Source organism: Cebus imitator, unplaced genomic scaffold (assembly GCF_001604975.1).
Source record: "Cebus imitator isolate Cc_AM_T3 unplaced genomic scaffold, Cebus_imitator-1.0 Scaffold555, whole genome shotgun sequence".
In the NCBI taxonomy this organism is placed as follows: Eukaryota; Metazoa; Chordata; class Mammalia; order Primates; family Cebidae; genus Cebus; species Cebus imitator.
Window position 1 is genome coordinate 1,136,127 of NW_016107870.1, and position 19,719 is coordinate 1,155,845.

Genomic DNA, 19,719 nt, shown 5'->3' on the forward strand with positions numbered 1-19,719 from the left:
GCCACCCAGCCAGCACGAAAGCAGCCATGGTCACCTGTGTGGGGTCCCCCATGGGGTTGTGAGTGGAGCGGCCCCGGTGCCAGTGCAAGGAGGAAGTGTGTGCTGCGAAGTGTCAGCGGGTGGCTCTCCTTGCCATGACGGCAGAAGGAAGCCTTGGGGTAGGCCAGCAGCACTCCTTGGGAAGAGCCCAGCAGAGTACTGGCTCTCGGTGAAATGTCGTGCCTGGGGCCTGGGTCAGACTGGTCTCCAGTTCGTGGTGCTGCTGAGTTGGAAAAAGAGGGCTTCGTTAGCAGAGGGGCAGGGGGGCTGCAGCTCAGCTCTGCACATCTCCCTGGCCTCTGCTAGAGTCTCCAGCCAGTGAGAGGTCGTTCCCTCTCTGGACCCTCGTGCAGCAATCTCAGCTGAGCAGGCTGATTGTTTACTGAGTTTTTCTGCCCACCAGAGCCCCACAGAAGTGAGTCTGGGGCCACTGTAGGGACAGATGGGGGAGCAACCTTGAGCAGGCAGGACTCCAGGTGCAAAGATGCCAGGTCTGTGGAGAGGGGTCCCAGCGAAGCCAAGAGAAAGGGCTCATCTTGATGAAAACCTCCTCTTCACTTCAGATTCCCAACGAGAAAGGCCATGGTGGTGAAAGCAGCGCTGATGTTCTCATGGTTTCAGTTCCAGGCTCTTCCCATGCATGTCTCTCCATCTCCAAATACGTCTCTGCTCCCACGTTGTGGGTGAAGAACTTAAGTCTCACAGAGGGTCGTGACCTGTGGTCAAGTCTGAGTTGCTGGCAGTGCTCTGTGTGAGCTTTGGGGGCCCTTGTTCCCACCACAGAGTGTCCATGGAGCAGCAGGACTTCTGGAAGGGGCGTCTTTATGGAACCCCTTACATTTTGGTGGAGAGCTTTCCTTTAGCACGTGGCCCTGGTACGTGGGGGCTTAATGTGCTGCTGGGGATGCTGATTGCGCGGAGCCTATGGACCTGGAGCCTACTGAGCCCACGGGGCAGGGCGTGGCCACACACAGGCCCCAGTCGGGACCAAGGGAGCCACAGGAGAGGAGCTGGTATACCTTACTGGGCTTCTAATAGTGCTTGTTGTTTGCTGCCAAAACATTTTTTGGAAAAGGAAGGCTAAATCATGTCAAGGTCGAGCGGGGTCCTCAGGTCCTCATAGATGAGATTCTGAGCTTGGGGGTATGTACTTTGATTACTTGTGTGCTCTGCATCCAGGGGTGTGGTGCAAGGGCTTTTACCAGGTGCTGTTCTGCTCTTTTGCCCAGATAGGCTCAGTGGCTTTGCTGCTGCAGGGAGGCAGGAGTGGCTCTTCGGAGGAGCACAGGACCCCCGTGATCCTAGTGCTTTACCTGAGCAGGTGTGGGGCCTCAGGCCTCAGGACTTCAGAGTCCAGGTCTGACTGACCTAGGGATGGAGTGTCAGGGATGTGAGCAATGAAGAATTCCACAGGGCTTTATTTCCAGACTCTCATGGGTGGGTGTGGGTGGAGAAGCCCCAGTGAGCTGGTTCTCTCCCATCAAACAAAACTGGAGGTCCCTTTGAAGTTCATGCCCACCTGGCTTCTCTGAGAAGCAGGAGAGACTCAAAGCAGAACTCAGGGGAGTCACCGTTGGGAGAGGCAGCGTCTGAGCACCCAGACCTATGCCCTTCCTCCAGCTGTCAGTCAGACATGTTGCATATTTACATATGTGACCCTAACAGGAAATTCTGCTTGAGCCTTGCCAGTCAGCCCAGTGAGCAGGTTCTTGCAGCGTCTTGTCTCCTGGGACAGACACTCAGAGAGTGAGCCCTGTGTGCTCTGGGGCCTTGCCTCTCACTTTCTGTTGTGACCATAAAAGAGCCACCCAGAGAACCCCATGCCCCGTCTTCAAAGTGTGAGGCATCCTCCCTGGCTGGCAGAATTACTGTTTGTTCACGTACGGAATCTTCCAGGATGTTTTGCCTCCCTATGCCCTGCATCCCTGTCATAGAGTTAAGAATTTGGTTACCTGGTGGGCAGGCTGGGCCCTCTCAGAGGCACCTCACGCTGGCTCAGTGCAGATGAGAACCCAAGGGGCCTCGAGATCTGGGGTTATGGGGAAACCCCCGCAGCTCGCTCCTCACTGGTCCAGGCACCGGTGTGTGCGGTGGGAGCCCTGTCATCTCAGCGATGGCCTGCAATTTTGTTACAGCTCAATTAGGGGAGGCACATAGTAGGTGCACACAGTAGGTGCCGAATCTGAGAGGTTTTATTCATTCCTCTGAAGACCTTGTATTACGCTGTCTCCTTGACGACCAAATCTGCTTTCCTCTGTGTTTATGCTCTGGAAGGTAATCCGAAGCCCTTTAATGGGATGGAAGCATTTCCAGATAAGAAGAGGATGCTGTGGCCAGAGCCACAGGGCTGCCTGAGGCCAGGAGTGGCCAGAATCCTAGAGAAAAATTGCATTTGGGGATGCACATCGAAATGTGAGGAAAAGGAAGAAAATGGGTGGGAGCAGTGTGCCTTCAGCAGAGCCCAAACTCACTTCCGAGGCGAAGCCAGAATGCAAGAATATTCATTTCCTGTTTTTATTGTTGGTTACTTAATGACCTTCCTTTGAAATGCTGCAGTTATGTGGAAAGCAGGTTGTCATGGAAACGGGGAGTGACGGGCAGGGAATAGGTACACAATGCATTTCTTTGTCACGTCCAGCTGATGCATTCAGCCTCTGCTTAGACATGGGAATTTATGTGAGGAATTAAATATTAACTGGAGGCATTGCCCTGGAGAGAGGCAGAAACACAGGGTGAGAAGGACGATGAAAACCAGGGCAAAGAGCCTGGTGGGGCCCCCGGAGTCCTGCGGGAAGCAAAGCTGACTTGACGCCATGCATGGATCTCACTTTCTTCCATCAGTGGGCTCCAGAGAAGTTGTGCAAAACAATCTGCTTTTTCAAATGAATATGTACTGTGCATTCTTCTGAGGAGCAGAAGGATCTGCTTATAACGTGAATAATTACTCCTTAGCTCATTTTCAAAGTTGGGAGATTAAATGCCACATTTTCTCAGGTGGGTCTCAGCTGCCTTGTCCCAGCACTCTGGTGGGCATGGCTGACAGTGGGAACCAACCACCTACCGAAGGCATGTTGAATGAACAGCACCAGAGCAGGGACAATGGTGGAGGACTGCAGGTGCCGGAAGGCTCTGTGGAGGCGAGAAATTGTTTCTTGTCCCTGGAACAGTCATGAGCCATGACCTTGTCCGTTGTTCCATTAGATTTCAGAAAATAGGGATTGAATGTATGATGTATGAAAAGTGCCCCAAGCCTCTCACTTTTTCCTCTTGAGCCAGTGTGGCTGGCACCCACCAGGCTTTCCTTTTCTGAACTTGTATCTTTTTAAACCCTCAGAAAATGAGTTCCGGGGTGAGCTGCTAAATCAGAGGTGGACTCACGGAGGCAAGGCCAGCAGCTGCAAAACCTCAAGACACCTCCTGGGCAGACCCTGCAAGGTGAGGCACTAGAGGGCGGCCCCTGTCCTGGGGCTCCACCCCGCGGTTGCCTGACAAAGCCTCTCCTCGGCCGCAGGCATGAAGCGTGGAGGCGGCTTTTGGTCTGATCATCACCAGAGTCCAGGTCAGGTGAAGGGTAAACGGGACCAGGGTCAGCAGTGATCTGGTAACTTTAAAATTAAGGGAAGAGGCCAGGCGCAGCGGCTCACGCCTGTAATCCCAGCACTTTGGGAGGCTGAGGCGGGTGGATCACAAGGTCAGGAGTTCAGGACCAGCCTGACGAACATGGTGAAACCCCATCTCTACTAAAAATACAAAAATTAGCCGGGCATGGTGATAGGTGCCTGTAGTCCCAACTACTCAGAAGGCTGAGGCAGGAGAATCAGTTGAACCCAGGAGGCGGAGGTTGCAGTGAGCTGAGATCACACCACTGCACTCCAGCCTGGAAGACAGAGCAAGACTCAGTCTCAAAAAAAAAAAAAAAAAAAATTAAGGGAAGAAAAATGACTCTGAGCAGATCAAAACAAACATGTGACCCCAGGCTGGGTGTGGTGGCTTACACCTGTAATCCCAGCACTTTGGGAGGCCAAGGCAGGTGGATCACTTGAGGTCAGGAGTTTGGGACCAGCCTGGCCAACATGGTAAAACCCATTTTTACTAAAAATACAAAAATTAGCTGTGCTCAGTGACACATGCCTGTAATCCCAGCTACTCAGGAGACTGAGGCAGGAGAATCACTTGAACCTGGGAGGCGGAGGTTGCAGTGAGCCGAGATTGTGCCACTGCACTCCAGTCTGGGCAACAGAACGAGACTTCATTTCAAAAAACAAGCAAGCAAGCAAGCAAACAAACAAACAAAAAAACCCGCACAAAACTAAAATGTAAGCCCAGAGTCTCACTTCCCTGCTTTGAGGTATGAGCACATCTGGGCCCCGTGATGTGCCTGAGCAGCTGTTCTCTACTCACCTGGCTTTTACCTGGGCAGGCTGAGTCTCTACAGGATCTGACAGCAGAGTTTGCCAGCAGGAACTTATGAGGTCTGTTGACCTTATTTTGATTTTCCTAAGGGGAGGCAGATGGTGCATACCCTTCCTATACCTTCTCAGAATGCGTGATGGAGGGGACCCCCCCTGGGGACAGTCCCAAACTGTGATGTCACATGTGCTTACAGTCACTGTTCTCCATCAACCCTCTGGTTCTAGAACTTCCCACCAATACTCTCTGGTGAGGCCAGGTCCACTCATAGCTGGAAGTAGAGGCCGACAGTGGCTTAGGGTGCAGCCCTTTCCAGACATCAGATTCTGCCCTCTTGTTTTCTTGCATGTGGATGCTCTCCAGCAAGGACCCAGCTGTGATGCAGGGACTCAGGGCTCAGGGACAATGATGGCCTAGGGTGTAGGCAGGGAGGGCTGTGCAGTTACAGTGGGACCTTCATTTGAGGGTGCTTGTATTTTACTCTCAAGACCCAACCTTTTTATTTTGAATCTGGTGACGAGAATGTACATTTTAATGGGTCTGTTATAGATACCTTGTTCAGCATCTCTGGTCATATTTTGGCTCCATAGGATTATCCATGCTCTGCTGATCCACAGTGGAGCCTGAGGCACAAGGAAGTGTCTGTCATATTGATCCTGTCTTTATTTAAAGTTTTGGTATTTTGTTTATCATGTTTTTTTTGGCTTCATGTTGATGTTTCTAAATATTGAATTAAAATATTATTTATCTTGATCGTCGAGTTTTTGGCCTCATTCCCCTCACACTACCACAAGCCCTGAGGATTCACATAGAGCTGTCCTGGCATGAGGTCATGTGACAAGCTACTTGATTTGAGGACAGGGGCTCTGCATGAAGTGTTATCTACAAACATCTGACGCCACGTCAGGGGTGGGTAGGAAGATTTTTGTTTATCCCCCGGCCCCAAGTACGACAAACTCAGAGAGTTTGGGACCTGCCATGGATGACCCATGGCTGTTCAAAGTGCAGCTTCTGTGAACAAAGCCATGGGCCCATGCCCAGGTTCTCGCGGCATCACCAGCTCTTTCATCACTGCTCTGTTTGAGAATCATTTTCCTTTATTTTTTGCAGATAGGGCCTGAGTTACTGCTCTGAATAGAGAAGCTAAGATGAAGAGTATGCCAGAGAAGGCGAGAGGATGAGAAAGGGTCGACTGCCCAGAGGACAGTGGGGCTGGTGCAGGTGGCGTCTCCTGACTTAGGGGCTGAGGAGGGTGGCAGCACAGGTGATGAGCCGTGGCCACAGTGCGAGAATGTCACACAGCCACAGCAGCACCGGATCAGCCTTCCAGAGGCTGGCTTCGGACAGGAGACAGGTGAGGTGAGGAGCCCGCACGGGAGGGCAGCGAACCGACAAACCCTGTGCAGGGGACCGTGTCAGCCTGCGGCTTGCTCTGAGTTCAGCACCAGGAGTGTGGACAGCTCAGGGCCGGTTGGAAGCGGCTGCCGGAGTCAGGTGGTTGCCGTCAGCAGGGAGCGCAGGCGCTGGCTGTAGCTCCTTAACCCCCGTCTTGCAAATATTCAGTGGATGACTGCAGAGATATGGAATCGTGAGAAAGGTCAATTGCACGACCAGGGCGACGGGGTAGAGGCTCCTGCTTGGGAAGGAGCTGCCGCTGGGTGTGGCCCTTGCCTCACTTGATGTTGCTGGAGTCCGCCCTGGGTGGGTGTGAATTCCACTTATGCTGGGGTTTTTAACAGATGGATGCAGATATGGCTGCTTCACCAGGGTACCCATTACGTAGGCATAATTCTTAATTTGGGAGTGAAGTGAGCCAGTATCCCATGCTTAGAGGTGTCAAGAGAACCCCTTCTCAGACATGCGTTAAATAATGACCCATGGAGGTGCCCTTTCAATGCCCTAAGGAGGAGGCTGGTGTAATCTGCTGAATTTGTCAGGAGAATTTTAGAATTTCAGACATGCAACAGGACATCACCCAATGTGGAGACAGAACTATCACTACAAGGAACCAGGGGGTGCTCCCAGGGGGGTGCTCCCAGTGGGGCGCAGGGGTGAGGGCTCGTGGTTTAGCCTCAGAGACCAAGAGAGTGGAAAGCAGGATGTGAGCCAAGGTCACCGACTTCCTTTGTCTGTGCTGTGGGCTGAGCTGGCAGGCACGCGACCCGCCCCGGATACTTGGGAGGGGAGCGAAGCAAATGCTTGAATGCTGCTCTGAAATCGCGAGTGGGAACGTGCACCTTCCACAATACTGTCTGCTGTAATGGCTTCCCAGTGGTGACAGGGAAGTTGGTGCTGCCCTCAGTACATAAGTTAGAGAAGAAAACAGGTCAGAAGATGGCTCTGTCCATCTCCCCTCCCCTCACTGCCGAGAAGTGAAGCCGAATGTGGTGTGAGGCACTGTTGGAGCCGGGCAGGGTGGGCGATGGCCAGCTTCTGGCCCCTTCCTCTCCCCCAGGTCCTTCTGGGAAGGGGCTCCCTGTGGTCCCTGGGGCTCAGCAGGTGCTCTCCCTCTTCTTTTGTGTCTCTGGGAGGAATACCTTCATGCAAGAGGCTCAAGCGTCCCGCCAGCACACCCTAACCTATGCAATTTTATGGATTTTTAAGAATAGTTGTAAGTCCATCCTAAATCTCTAGATTTGCTGGCTGTCAGAGCCAATTTTAAATAAAATGAAACACTAATGTGTCTCCTCCTCTAGCCCAGAGCTGGGGTAAATGGTCCCTGTGGTGTCAGAATGCCTGGAACCCCCCAACTCAAGGCCCCCACATTTGGCCTTGTGTGGCCCCTCTGACCATGGCTCTCGACGTTCCCCAGTCCCAGGATTTCAGAGATGTTTCTGCCTGTCCCCATGTATTCATTCATCCACCCATCCTTACATGATATGCACTGAGCAGCTTTCTGGGGGAGAGTCACTGACCTTAACACCGTGAATGCAGGAGCTCATTTCAGACTGAGAAGAGGACTGCGAGGGAAACAAGCAGGCACAGGGTGGGGACCTCGAGGAGGTGGAAGAGGCAGGGTGCTGGCCACCCATGAATGCTCCCAGGCCCACCTCTGGAGTGTCTCCCACCCCAGATGTCTTCGGGTCACTCCCTATCCCTACCTGGCTCTCAAGCCTTAGCAGCTCCCTCTGCCTTGGGCTCTCCCCTCAACGCTCCCTGCCTCCTCGGAGTGATGTACAAACCTTGGGGTGCCAGGCTGGTGCCCCTCAGGGCCAGGACACCCTCCTGCCGGGACCAGGCTTCAGTCAGGATTCTGTCCTTTGACCAGCCCTGGGCCAGTGGTACAGAAGGGTTGTGATGGGGGCTGAGGGAGGGGGCTGTTCAGCTTTGAGGACCCTGGGAGGAAGCACGAGAAAGGAGTGGAAGGGGCAGAGAGGGACAGAGAGGGAGTGAGTGACTGAGCGAGGAGAAATGGGCGCCCCGAGCTGGGGCCAGGGAAGGGGTGGGCAGTCACAGCCTCTGGGGGCGAGGGTGGAAGTTGGCACAAAGCCTGTTGGGCTTCAGTGGAAAATCCCTAGCCCTGACATCTTTGGCAGTTGAGTCCACCATTTTCCCTTAGAGATTAGACGAGCGGTTTGCTTCTGGCTATGTTTCTGGTTCTTTTTCTTATTATTTTTTGAGACAGAATCTTGCTCCAGCCCAGGCTGGAGTGCAGTGGCGCAATCTCGGGTCACCACAATCTTCGCCTCCTGGGTTCAAGTGATTCTCCTGCCTCAGCCTCTCGAGTAGCTGGGACTACAGGTGGCTGCCACCACGCCCAGCTAATTGTTGTATTTTTAGTAGAGTCGGGTTTCACCATGCCTGCCTTGGCCTCCCAAAGTGTTGGGATTACAGGTGTGAGCCACCACACCCAGCCCTGTTTCTGGGTTCTGAGTGCGTTTCTCACAACTTCAGCCTCTGAGTCCAGATTGCTCTGCAGGTTTCCGGACTGCTTACTGCATTTGCTTTTTTTTGGTTCCTGAGTTTGTAAACACCCAACTCAGGGAACTCTGTTTTGCCAAGGGCATCATGCAGATGAGTCTGGAAAAGGGGCTGGTCTTCGTAGCATGTCATGGTGACAACTATGTGTACATATATCTGTATTTCCTTTTTTCTCTTTTTGAGATGGAGTCTCACTCTGTCACCCAGGCTGGAGTGCAGTGGCTTGATCTCGGCTCACTGCACCCTCTGCCTCCTGGGTTCAAATGATCCTCCTGCCTCAGCCTCCCGAGTAGCTGAGACTACAGGCACATGCCACCACACCCTACTAATTTTTGTATTTTTAGTAGAGACGGGATTTCACCATGTTGGCCAGGCTGATCATAAACTCCTAAGCTCAAGTGATCCACCCGCTTCAGCCTCCCAAAGTGCTGGGATCATAGGCGGGAGCCACCGAGCACAGCCAGAACTACGTGTATTTTCAAAAGAGCTTACGTGATTAATCCTGACTTTACTAAAAAGTACTATAAAACAGAACAAAGCAAAAACACAGTTTTGAGGAGACTGCTTTTACATGGCACTAGGGAAGCAAGTTAAATGGATGGACAAAGAGACAATTCTCTTGGGTTAATTTGGCAATATACAATGTATTTGCATTTGTGAATTATTCTCCTCCCCATAGTTTTCCTGGTTTTCCTATTGAAGGCAGAACTATTGAAATATTAATTAGAGCCTTAAGACATGTTCGAGCTGGCAGAATGAAGTTAGCATTGGAGCAACAGAGCTGAGGTTCTTGAGAGAGATTCTGGCCCAGCAGTGAGAGTGGGCAATGGGGTCATCCTGTCTCAACAAAGGAATCTTCACCCTCAAGGGGAGAGGGCACTGGGTTATTTGTGGGTTGTACAAAAGCAGGGACCTGGTTGGCTTGTGTTTGGAACAAGTAAAGTGTGTTTTAAACATCAATGAAAAATTGAGGAGTGTTTAATTTTCTTCGCATCATTGAGCTGCCCTTTAGGGCACAGCTGCCACTGTGTGGGGGGGTGGAAGGTCTGGGGTGCTGCCGCCCAGTAATCACCAGGATGAGCCTGGGTGGTGCTGGGCACATGGCTGCCGCCATACCCACTCTCCATCTACATCAGGGTCCTGATCTTGTGGCAGGAGGAGAGCAGAGAACCCACCTCTGAAGTGCTTTGAGTTCGTTCAAAAAGTGACGTAAATCAAGCAGTGTCAGCCGGCACTGCTGATTTCAAACAGCTCAGAAACCAGTGTTCCAAGTCACCCAGCTCTTATGGATTCACACTCACATTAAAGAGCCTGGTTTTTTTCTTCAGTAGTTCAGTTTTTTCCCTTTAAAAATCAAAGCTACATGCACCTAAGAGAAATTCTTGCTTATTGACCAGTCAATGCAGATAAATTGCAGATGTAAGGTGCTCAGCAGAGGAAGAGACAGAGCTGTCAGCTTCATCAATGGGAGCTCACAGTTTGCAAGCAGCGCCCATTACGCATCCCTGCAACCCTCTCTATTCTCTGCTCTTTGAATAATTTATCTGCAGGAAATCCAAATTGCCCAGGCACGCTTTAACCTAGCAGAATGCTTGCCAATATCCTTGGGAAAACTGACAAAAAAAATAAAGCCGTAGATTGCATTTCAGCTGAGTGTGGGCACCACGCAATCAGACACATCAGCCCCATTGTGCATCCTGCAGCGGAAGGCATTGCGCACGGGCTCAGAGCAGGCGACATTTGAAGGCTCATAAATGTAATGGAGTCCCTGTGACACCTGCTCCTCTCTTCACTTTAAATGTGAGCCATTGGTCCGTGGGGAACCTCCGCTTTAAAAATAGAAATTGTAGTAATTGTCTTCTGTCCTACTGGAAGGCTGTAATGAACGCACGGCTCATAGCGCTGTACTCTGCCGCCCGGAGTGGACAGGTTGCATAAATTACCCAGGGTTGATTTTTCTTCCTTAACAAATCACTTATATTACTGTGTGTTAGTGCTGCTGTTGGGGAGGTTCAATTTGCAAATTTCGTCTTCCTAATTGGGGGAATTCCTTTTTCTTTCTTCCCAGGTGGTACTGTAGACATTTGTCTCTTGCTGGCTTTCAGGCGCTAATGCCCCATTTAAGACGTGGGGGCTTCTGAGCCCCCTCCTGCTGCCTCCCTTCCTTTCTTCTGCTACTTCTTTCCACACCCCTGCTTTCCCTTTGACAATTTCGCACATGGAGCTCTGGCTGCTCTGGTGTCTGTCGCCTGGGACAGGTGTGGATTTGCCGCCTCCCCTTCCTGACCACAGGTGATGGTGGTGGAGTCCGGCGTTGTCCTCTTGGGCTTCCTGGGGTGTATGGAGCATCCCCTGTCCAGCTAGAGATGCCCTCCCCAACCTGGCATAGCTCCTTGAGAAGGATGTTTTGCACAGCATGGAGGGTGTGGGATTTACCTGTCTGCCCAGATTTGCCATGGTGACACAGGACTGGGATTCTGTGTGTGACCCTCACCCCCAAGCATGTCCTTTCCGTGATTGTCACCCTCCTGGGGGCTCCTCCTTGACTCCCTTGCAGGACAAATGCTGTGGGCAGCATCCCCATGGAGGCTGGTCACACTCGGGGATCACAGGTGGGGAGGGACACTGATGGGCTCAGGCAAGGCAGCCAGGCCCTCGAGGCCAGAGAACATATGGGCTGGGGCTGCTCCAGGCTGCCTGTTTCTCATGGGATGACCCTAGTGTAGGAGGGGCATTGAAGCCTTTGCTGTATCGGGAAGAAAGGGCCCACGGGAAGCTGTGCTCTGGGGACACGTTGGGGTCAGAAGCCGCTGGATGACCTGCCCTGCCACGGTGGCTGAGTGTGGTAAGAGGTGGGCGGTGGGTGCTGCTCCGTGTTGGGCCAGGAGACCCTCATGGATAAAACACGAACTTTCCTAAGGCTTCTGCGGGGCAGGGCCCACACTTCAGCACGCGTTGGCAGGTGCACCCAGGGGCGGCCGGAGGGCACGGTGCACTGCAGCCTCCTTGCCAAGGGCTGGGACATGCCGATGGGACACTTCCAAGCCGAGTAGAGGGTCCTTCCTCCATAGTTTCCCACCTGCTGCTCCTGGCCCCGGGCCTCTCCTGTCCTGCAAGCCCATCCTTGTCATTCTGCGCCCAAAATCACCTTCACTGTCAAAGCTTGAGACAGAAAATGGCCAGACTGATGGTTCTGTATTCCAGAGGCACTGGCTGGGTGTTCTTGTTAATGTCGTGGTTTTTTTGCTTGCAGATGAGCTTAGAAAATGAAGACAAGCGAGCTCGCACCCGATCCAAGGCCCTGCGAGGTGAGTGCGGCCCTCCCCGCCTCCAGGGCTGTAAATGCCACTATCTTCCTCGGGCGTGCAAACCCCTACCACACATGTGCAGAGGTGCCCTGGGGACCTCGGGCCTGTGCAGCCTCTTTCATCCTCAGGCCTGCTGAGCTTTGAAGCTGGCATCTAAGAGGGCTGCTGAGGGGCCTTTGCCCCAGATGAACCTGCCTTGAGGGCAGAAATGTAGAGGCAGACCCAGCTCCATGGAGTGGGAATGGCAAGGCTCAGTTACGAGACCATTCTGTTTGGAAATGAGAGGCTGCCAGCCTTTCATCACCAGCCCCCATCCTTCCTAAGGGATCAGTCTTGGTGCTGATGGGGAATAGGAGGGTGCTGGGTTGAGCCAGCGGTGCAGTGGGGGGCGGGGGGCTGAGGCCTCGCTCACCCTGCTAGGATCTAAGCCCTAACCCTTGGCTAGACTTACCTCCCTGATATATGGTTGGGGGGGCTCTTCCTGTTGTGACCCACGCAGTGGCCAGGAGCTCCCAGCATCTCAGGTGTGCCTGCCTGGTCAGCGCCCTGTACGTCTTTCCAGCCGTCACTGAAGGACCAGCCGCTTGGTCCAGTTGTTCTCTTCTCTGTCCAGCTTGATCTGGTGGTTTGTGTTTCCTGCCAAAAGCTGACTTCTATCTGCAATTAGAGAAAGAGATCCCATCGCTGGCCCTGAGGTCCCAGAGATCCTGTCTGAGGTGGAGTGTCTGTCCCATCCGGCAGAATAGCCAGGCTGCTCAGGGGGGCTTTTGGGGTGAGCATCAGGCTGGAGGGAGCAGCTCACTCTGTTGACCTTGGAGGACTCTCTGGGAGATCAGGACAGGGTGAGGGCCCCAGAAAAACTGCGCAGGTCTCTGAGATTGTCTCCACTTGTCTTTGGCAAACCTCTTGGCTGTTTAACTCGGTTTCTGCTGTTAGGGCAATGAGCCTTTAAAATCACAATTCCCATGTTTTCCCTGTTTCTCTCTTTTTCCCAGGAGCCCCAGAGACCACAGCTGCAGACCTCAGGTAAGGAAGTCTTCCTGTTAGCACCAAGCATTGTCTATGCACCTGTGACCCTGGGGATATCTTAAATGTCCCAATTGGGGTCTTCTTGGATTGACCGAATGTGCCTGGTGAGCCCCTGCTTTCCTTAAGGAGGCTGCCTTTCTCCTGGCCATGCATCCAGCTGTCTTGGCCCCATCTCTACCCTTTCTCACCTCTGTCCTGGCCACAGCACCACGGTGGGGACACAGATGTGCTTGCTCCTGGTCACCGCGAGGACCTGGCCTGTCACCACGGTTCCCCAAACCAGGAACAAGCTACTCTCTTTGCAGACTCTTACAAATGCTTCTGTGTCAAATGGTTGGAGGCCCAGGTTGGGGATGAGAGAAGAGAAGAGGGTCTCCTGCATCCTGAGTCTTCCCTGGGCTCAGGATGCAAACAGCCGTTCTGTGTGCTGATGATCTGGCTGGCTGAGCTCTCTGTTTTCTCCCTGCGTCTTAGGGATACAGATTCTCAGGGCAGGGACCATCTCTGTTCACATACAATTGAAGAGTAGATGGCTTCTGCCAATCCAGGAAATGAGAGGCCTGTAGTTTACTTTGTAAACCTTTCGCAGAGGTGGGACAGAGGGAGGCTGTAACTTGGAGATGAGGTGGAGGGCTAGGGGAGGGAGCTGGGTGCTCCAAGCCCCAGGCCCTGTGTCGGTCACAGACGCTGTGCCTGCCCGGTCAGAGCCCTGTACCTCTTTGCAGCCATAACTGAAGGACCAGCCACTTACATTACAGCCACAAGCATTACAGACGATCTCTGGGAATGTCATGGAAGCATTGCCTGGTGTGTTATCACCCCGTTTGTGAAGTGGGGAAACCGAGACTCAGGGATTCACCTTCACCTAACCAGAAGGGCTGAATCACATGGGCTACTTGCTGGAAGCCCCACCCTGGGTAACAGGTGGGAGAGGCAGGGTGGAACCTCAGCCAAACCAGGTCATGTGGCAGCACTTGTGGTCAGTGTCCTCCGCACCCCTGGGTGCTCCCCAGAACACGGTCCCCCAAAGCACAGGGGTCGGCTCCCTGGAAGGGGGACACTCTCTGCTTGGCCAGCCTGCTGAGGAAGCGAGATACTCAGAAGGGCCCTGAGAAAAGGGCAGAGGAGGTGCCGGTGGCATTTGCCCGGAGACATGGTGGAGACGGAGACGGAGACGATCCCGGGTGAGTGCGCAACGCGTGAGGCACAGGAGCTGAGGAAACTCCGGGCTTTTTGGGTGACAGATGGAGTGTGGAGGAAGCTGGAAAGGCAAATACAAATGGCTGGGTGCTCCCTTGTAGCTTTGAAACAGCAGAAGGAAAAATGACTCTCAAATAGATGTGTTTGTTTTGAAACATTCTGAGAGGACCTATCCAGCCTAACTGAGGGGGTTCTGTGAGCATTTGGATTTGGACACCCTCATTAGTCTGTGCTCCCAACCTATTTACTTGGTAATAGTGAGACTCAAACTTTTTAACGGAGAAACTAGGGGGAAATATGTTGACATTTAGTGTTCCAACGACAATTTATTCAGCAATTTTTCACGGCTGAAAAGTGACACTCAGAGGAAAATAGAACAAAGACGATGTTCCAAGGAATCAAATGCTTTCTGCACGGAAGGTGCCATTCGTTCCTGTGTTCCCAAACATCTGTTGGCCACGTACTTCACGTGGGCATGCCTGTGGCTCGTGCTGGCTGACTGTGCGCCCAGCCACAGCGGCAGCATTTACACCACAGAAATGGGCTGATGATGCTCTCCCTCCCAAAGACCTGCGTACCTGCCTGCCGTGGGTGCTGACTGACAAGCAGATGAGGCCTCTGTCCTCGTGGGGCCCACACTGTGGGTCCTGGAACAGGGAGCATGACCCCCAGAGAAAACCCACTGCTGTGGCCTGTGAGAGGAGCAGTCCGTGGCATGGGATGAGCTCACAGTCACCTTCAGGAACCCCTGCATGCAGGACTTTCTCTATGGATGAAGGACTTACGCTCAGAACTTCCCAGCCGCAGTGCCCCCAACCCCAGCTCATCTCCCCACCAGCTCAGAGAGACCTCCCAGGAAGACACTCTGTTGGTTGTTTACCAGGTGAGCTGAGGAGAGGTCGGACCCTGAGCTGCTATTCCCGACCTTGGAGCCCACTGGGATTTCCGTGTGCCCTGAATCTAGCACTCCAAGTGCCTGAGAGAAGAAGTGGTTTGATGGGTTTTCCTTTCACCCCAGTGGAAGAACTGATGACATTTCAGCTTGTATTTTCGTCTGGGTCCATCTGTCGTCACATGGCCTCAGACAGGCTCTGCTGGAGGGTTAGGGTTGGGGTCAGCATCTTTGAGAACGCTGAGCTCCGGGCCACCTCTGAGTTCAGAGGGAGAACACATCTGTGTCCTGACTCCCTGTAGCTCACCCTTCCCTTCTGGTGCTCCTTGAGTTGTTGGCCAGTTCCCAGCCAGATGACAGGAGGGAGTGGGGGGGTCTTCCGCCTGCCCCAGGGGAGGGAGGGAAGGCTGTGTCTTCAAAGGATGGTAGCTGAAGCATGGAGACCCAAGCCGGGCTTCATCTCCTCTCCTGACTTGCCATCTTCAATGCCAACTTTTCCATTGTGGGTTCCTCAGAGCCACCCTGCAGGCTGCCAGCTGAGGGGTGACTGAGCCGCACCCTTTTCCCAGCCTCAGCTGCACCCTTTCCTTGCATCTCTGACACCAGCCCCCATCACAGGTGGGGAGTCAAGGCTGGGGAATTCCCTCCTCCCGGAGAAAGAGGCTCTGGAGTCCTGGAGCCCTGGTCACCTTCCTCTCCCTGCAGCCCCAGCCATAAGCACCCAGAGGAAATCAGTAAGAGCTGGAGTGCTTGCAGGCGAAGCAGCAGGGCCGGCATCTGTTGGGGTAACACCCCTGGAGGCCCTGGCTGGATCTCTGGCCCACTTGGCTGTGAGGTAGGGAGCAGACGTCTGCAGGGTGTCTAGCATTTCCAGCTTCCTGTCCCGGAGCGGCCTTGTCAGCTCCAGGGCTCACAGCCCTGTCTCACGCCCTCTGAGTCTGGGGCTGGAAGGTGCAGGACCACCTTTCTGGGGACCGGACTCTTCTGAGCTGAGGGTGATGTGTTCAGGGCAGTGCCAGTCTCCCCAGGCCTCAATCCAGCTGTCACCTAATTTCCTGATTAACTCAGTGATTTAATCGACTCATAGGGACCTTAGCTTCAAATCCGCAATAACAAGGAGCTTTTTGTGAAAAGCTTCAAAGCTAGTTCTCGAAAGAGTGAAAGCAAGTGTGGGCCTGGATTTTAGAAGAGACGGGAGGCGGGGAGGAGGTGGCAGCAGCAGCAGCTCCCTCAGTTCCGAAAGGGAATCTGCAGTAGAGTGTGGCCGGCCCTCCCTCTCCCTCGTCCTCCCTCCTCCCTCCTTCCTGCCCTTCCTTTCTGTCTTCTTAACACTCTAAGCCAGCACTAAGGTCAGCCCCGCCCTGGAAGGCTGCAGGGAATGTCCGCACCTCTGGCTGCTGTTGAGCCTGGGGATGGGGTGAGGCCGGATTCTCCTGACTGTTCTTCCTGAGGTGGTCGGGAGCGCAGCCTGCAAGGACAGATGGGCCCCACAGTTGTCTGCAGTCAGGCCTGTGGTCAATCAAATTGGAAACGATCAGAGGTGTCTGAATAGAGGTTGGGATGGCGTTCTTTTCCCTGGGTCTCAGGTGTGGGGGTGCCAGTCCTTTCCTTCCTGCCTTCACAGGCTCTGGAAGATGTGCTTGTGTTTTGGAAAGAGCTCAGACTCACAGTGTCAATCCTGTTAAAAATAAGGTGCTTCCATCTTGGCCAGGAAAGCCTCTGTCTTCCCACAGAGAGCGCAGGCCTGCCCCTCCCGCCTGCCTTAGGTGACCTTGCACAGGCGTCTCCCTTTGTAAGCAAGGGCTTACAGTGGCAGCTCCTCGCAGTCCTTCAGTGGTGGCTGCAACCGACAGCCTGCCAGAGCCTGATGTGTGGTCAACTCTGGCCTCACACTCCACACCAGCCCCTGTCTGGCCACTTTGCCGGAGGCTGCCGTGGGAGCCATGGTCCTACTGCTGTGGTTGGTTGGCATAATCAATACTCATGCTCAGAAGCTTCCAGAGCTTCCTGCTGTTTTGGTTATGTAGGGTGGCAGATGATGGTTAAGGAAGAGGAACTCCTCCGTGTCCTGGGGCTTACCAGCCCGGGGGGGAGAGATGCAAGAGGGTCAGCGTCACCCCTCCCCAAACTGCTCTCCTTAGCACAGCCCGAGTCCTCCACCAAGGTGGACGCTGTCAGCTCCTGGTTCATTATCCCTCCTGGGCTCATTTTCCTCCATGGAAGCTGCGACCCTCACCAGCTACAGGCACTGGGGTGGAATCTTCACCACTGTCTTCGGCTTGGGCCACAGAGTCCTTCCTGCCTGGCAGTCCCAGCTCAGTTTGCTGGGGCATGAGGGTCGCAGCTGCCAGGGAAGGCAGAGGCTGTTGCCCTCGATGGCTGCAGGTCTTACAGCGTTAGCGGTGGCCATGGGTCTTACAGCGTTAGCGGTGGCCGTGGGTCTTACAGAATTATTGGTGGCCGCGGGTCTTACAGCGTTAGCGGTGGCCTTGGGTCTTATAGAATTAGCGGTGGCCGCGGGTCTTACAGCGTTAGTGGTGGCTGTGGGCCTTATAACATTAGTGGTGGACACAGAGAAAGCCAACTTTTGTGCCTTGGGCGTGAGTCCTCTGTAGAGAGGGGTGCTGTGTTCAAGGCCCCTCAGAATGTCTTGTGTCTAGCCCTGGAACCCTAATGGCAGCCGGTGAGATGCCCGCGGAGCAGCTGTCCCAGAGACTCTGGCCTTGGAAATCTTGCTCTTATATATACAGACCTTTAACTGAATACTTGTAAAACTGTAATGAGCCATGAATTTATTTGAATGAGGTGAGTTGTTAAATTTCAGCAAGCTGCAAGCAGCATTCTGAGCTGAATTGTTCAGCGGTGATCTGCTCTCTGGGGTGAGGTCTGGGATGGGCCCTGAGATCTGAACCCCATCGCTTTATTATTTCCCCTCAGCTGCCCCACCCCAGGATGCACTGGCTCGGGACACGTCCGGGGCAAGTACTCCAGGCACCGAAGGTAAGAGGACCCTGGGGTCTCAGAGGCTCCTGGGAGTAGATTCGGAGCCTTCCCCTGCTCCAGGCCCTTTTGCGGATAGAGAACCTTCCGTCTTTGCCCGCGGCTCACGAGGACAGGCGGCTGCCCCTCCTGCGAGGCGGCCTCCTCCCATTCCGGCGTGGAGGCCAGGGTGGCCATGGGCACACCATGTGGGGGCAGACAGATTACCGGTCCTCCCACGCTGCACTTTAGTGTTTCTGTCCGGGTCCCCTGCGAGGACTAGATGAGTCTGTGGAGGACGGAGAAAGGACCCTCTGGAGGGGCTCATGGGGTGGCTGAGGCCTCGCGTGGCCCTAGCCTGGTCCTCTCCACTGCCTACTCCTCCCTCCCAGTTTACAGAGCTGCCCCCTGGCCAAGAAGAGGAAGCTGGAGGGTGCTGAGGCTGAGCACCTGGTGTCCAAGAGGAAGTCGCACCCCCTGAAGCTGGCTCTGGACGAGGGCTATGGTGTGGACAGTGACGGCAGTGAGGACACTGAGGTGAAGGACGCCTCTGTTTCAGATGAATCGGAAGGAACTCTGGAGGGGGCCGAGGCTGAGGCGTCAGGACAGGAGGAGATTCATCGCCCCGAGCCAGCTGAAGGTGCTTTGTCGCTCTTTCTTCTCTGAATAAAGGGCGCTTAGTGTGGCCCTGGAGAATTGCAGCCTGTGAGCGGGGAGGGGCTTACTCTGGGCAAGAGAAAGCCCTTCCTGAGAACAAGGCATGTCTTGTCCCAACATGTGCTGGGCTTCCTGGGAAGGAGGTCTGCCATGGTGTTTGTGGGGCCCATGGTGTGTTTGTGTGTGAACACTGTGTACGTAGGAGGGAGGTAGGACAGACAGACTCAGGGCTGTGAGTGTGTGTGTGTCGGCAGGTGGGTCTGCATGCATAGGAGAGAGACAGACAAGGCTGTGTCTCTGTGTCTGTAAGCAGGGAAGGAAGAGAGCGCAATAGACTGGCTCTCTGTTCGGCCTAGCCCTCTGGGAGACCTGCCTGGGAGCAGGGGTGAGGGGTCTGCTTTCCCCTGAGGCGCTCACAGGCAGACGCCAAGGAAATACCTGAGCTTGAGTTTCAGGTGACTGGGGACCAGGTGGGGTCTCTGAAAATGGGGTGCCCGGGGAGGCCAAGAGGGGAAGAAGGAAATCAGATGAGTCCCCCACTTCCTGTGGGGTCGACCAGGACTGCCATGTTGGGGCACCCAGCTCTTGGCGAAAGCGGGTGAAGTAACTGCTTGGGCCCTGGGTTCCAGAGGGAGGGGTCTATACCCCTGAGAGCCCTGGCACATTTGTAGACCTGGGGTCAGACTAGGCCCAAGGTCCACCCCACCCCTACTACCACCCAACACTCCCCAAGCTTCTGCAATGGGGAAGGGTCTGAGATGGATTTTAGAAGCAAGGCCAGAGAGGGTCCCCAGCCTCCGCTCCCTGTGGGGCTCTGAAGTGAGTGTGCTGCCCCATGGGATCAAGCTAACCCTAGACCCCAGGTAGAAAAGACACACATGTTCCTGCTTTCTTATAACAAAGGGTATCAGCCTGGGCTTGGACTTTCCCCTCCGAAGCGGGTGGACGGCAGGGATGGCCCCCACCGCTGTGGGGTGTGCTGGCCCGAGAGCCCCGCTGACAACCCTGCAGGGCCTGTGTGTAGTGAGCACCTACCACATCTGAGTTTACTTTTGTTTTTTGTTTGTTCTGAGAGAGTCTCACTTTGTTGCCCAGGCTGGAGTGCAGTGGCACGATCTTGACTTACTGCAATCTCCTCCTCCCAGGTTCAAAGAATAGCTGGGACTACAGGTGTGCACCACCACACCTGGCTAATTTTTGTATTTTTAGTAGAGACAAGGTTTCTCTATGTTGGCCAGGCTGGTCTCAAACTGCTGACCTCAGGTGACCCGCCTGCCTCGACCC

The 19,719-nt window shown here is 54.1% G+C and overlaps 1 protein-coding gene across 3 annotated transcripts in view; it reads left to right on the top strand.

The window, feature by feature from the left end:
• Positions 1 to 19,719, top strand: part of MYT1 (myelin transcription factor 1) — a 70,090-nt gene that overhangs the window by 17,073 nt on the left and 33,298 nt on the right. For 2 of the 3 annotated variants that reach the window (XM_037733915.1, XM_017515689.2), the window contains 5 exons: positions 3,374 to 3,474; positions 11,624 to 11,678; positions 12,674 to 12,704; positions 17,737 to 17,799; positions 18,171 to 18,418. In XM_037733915.1, the coding sequence (XP_037589843.1) occupies positions 3,374 to 3,474; positions 11,624 to 11,678; positions 12,674 to 12,704; positions 17,737 to 17,799; positions 18,171 to 18,418 (498 nt within the window). The remainder of the gene's footprint in view (positions 1 to 3,373; positions 3,475 to 11,623; positions 11,679 to 12,673; positions 12,705 to 17,736; positions 17,800 to 18,170; positions 18,419 to 19,719) is intronic. The other variant, XM_037733916.1, reaches the window with a different exon arrangement.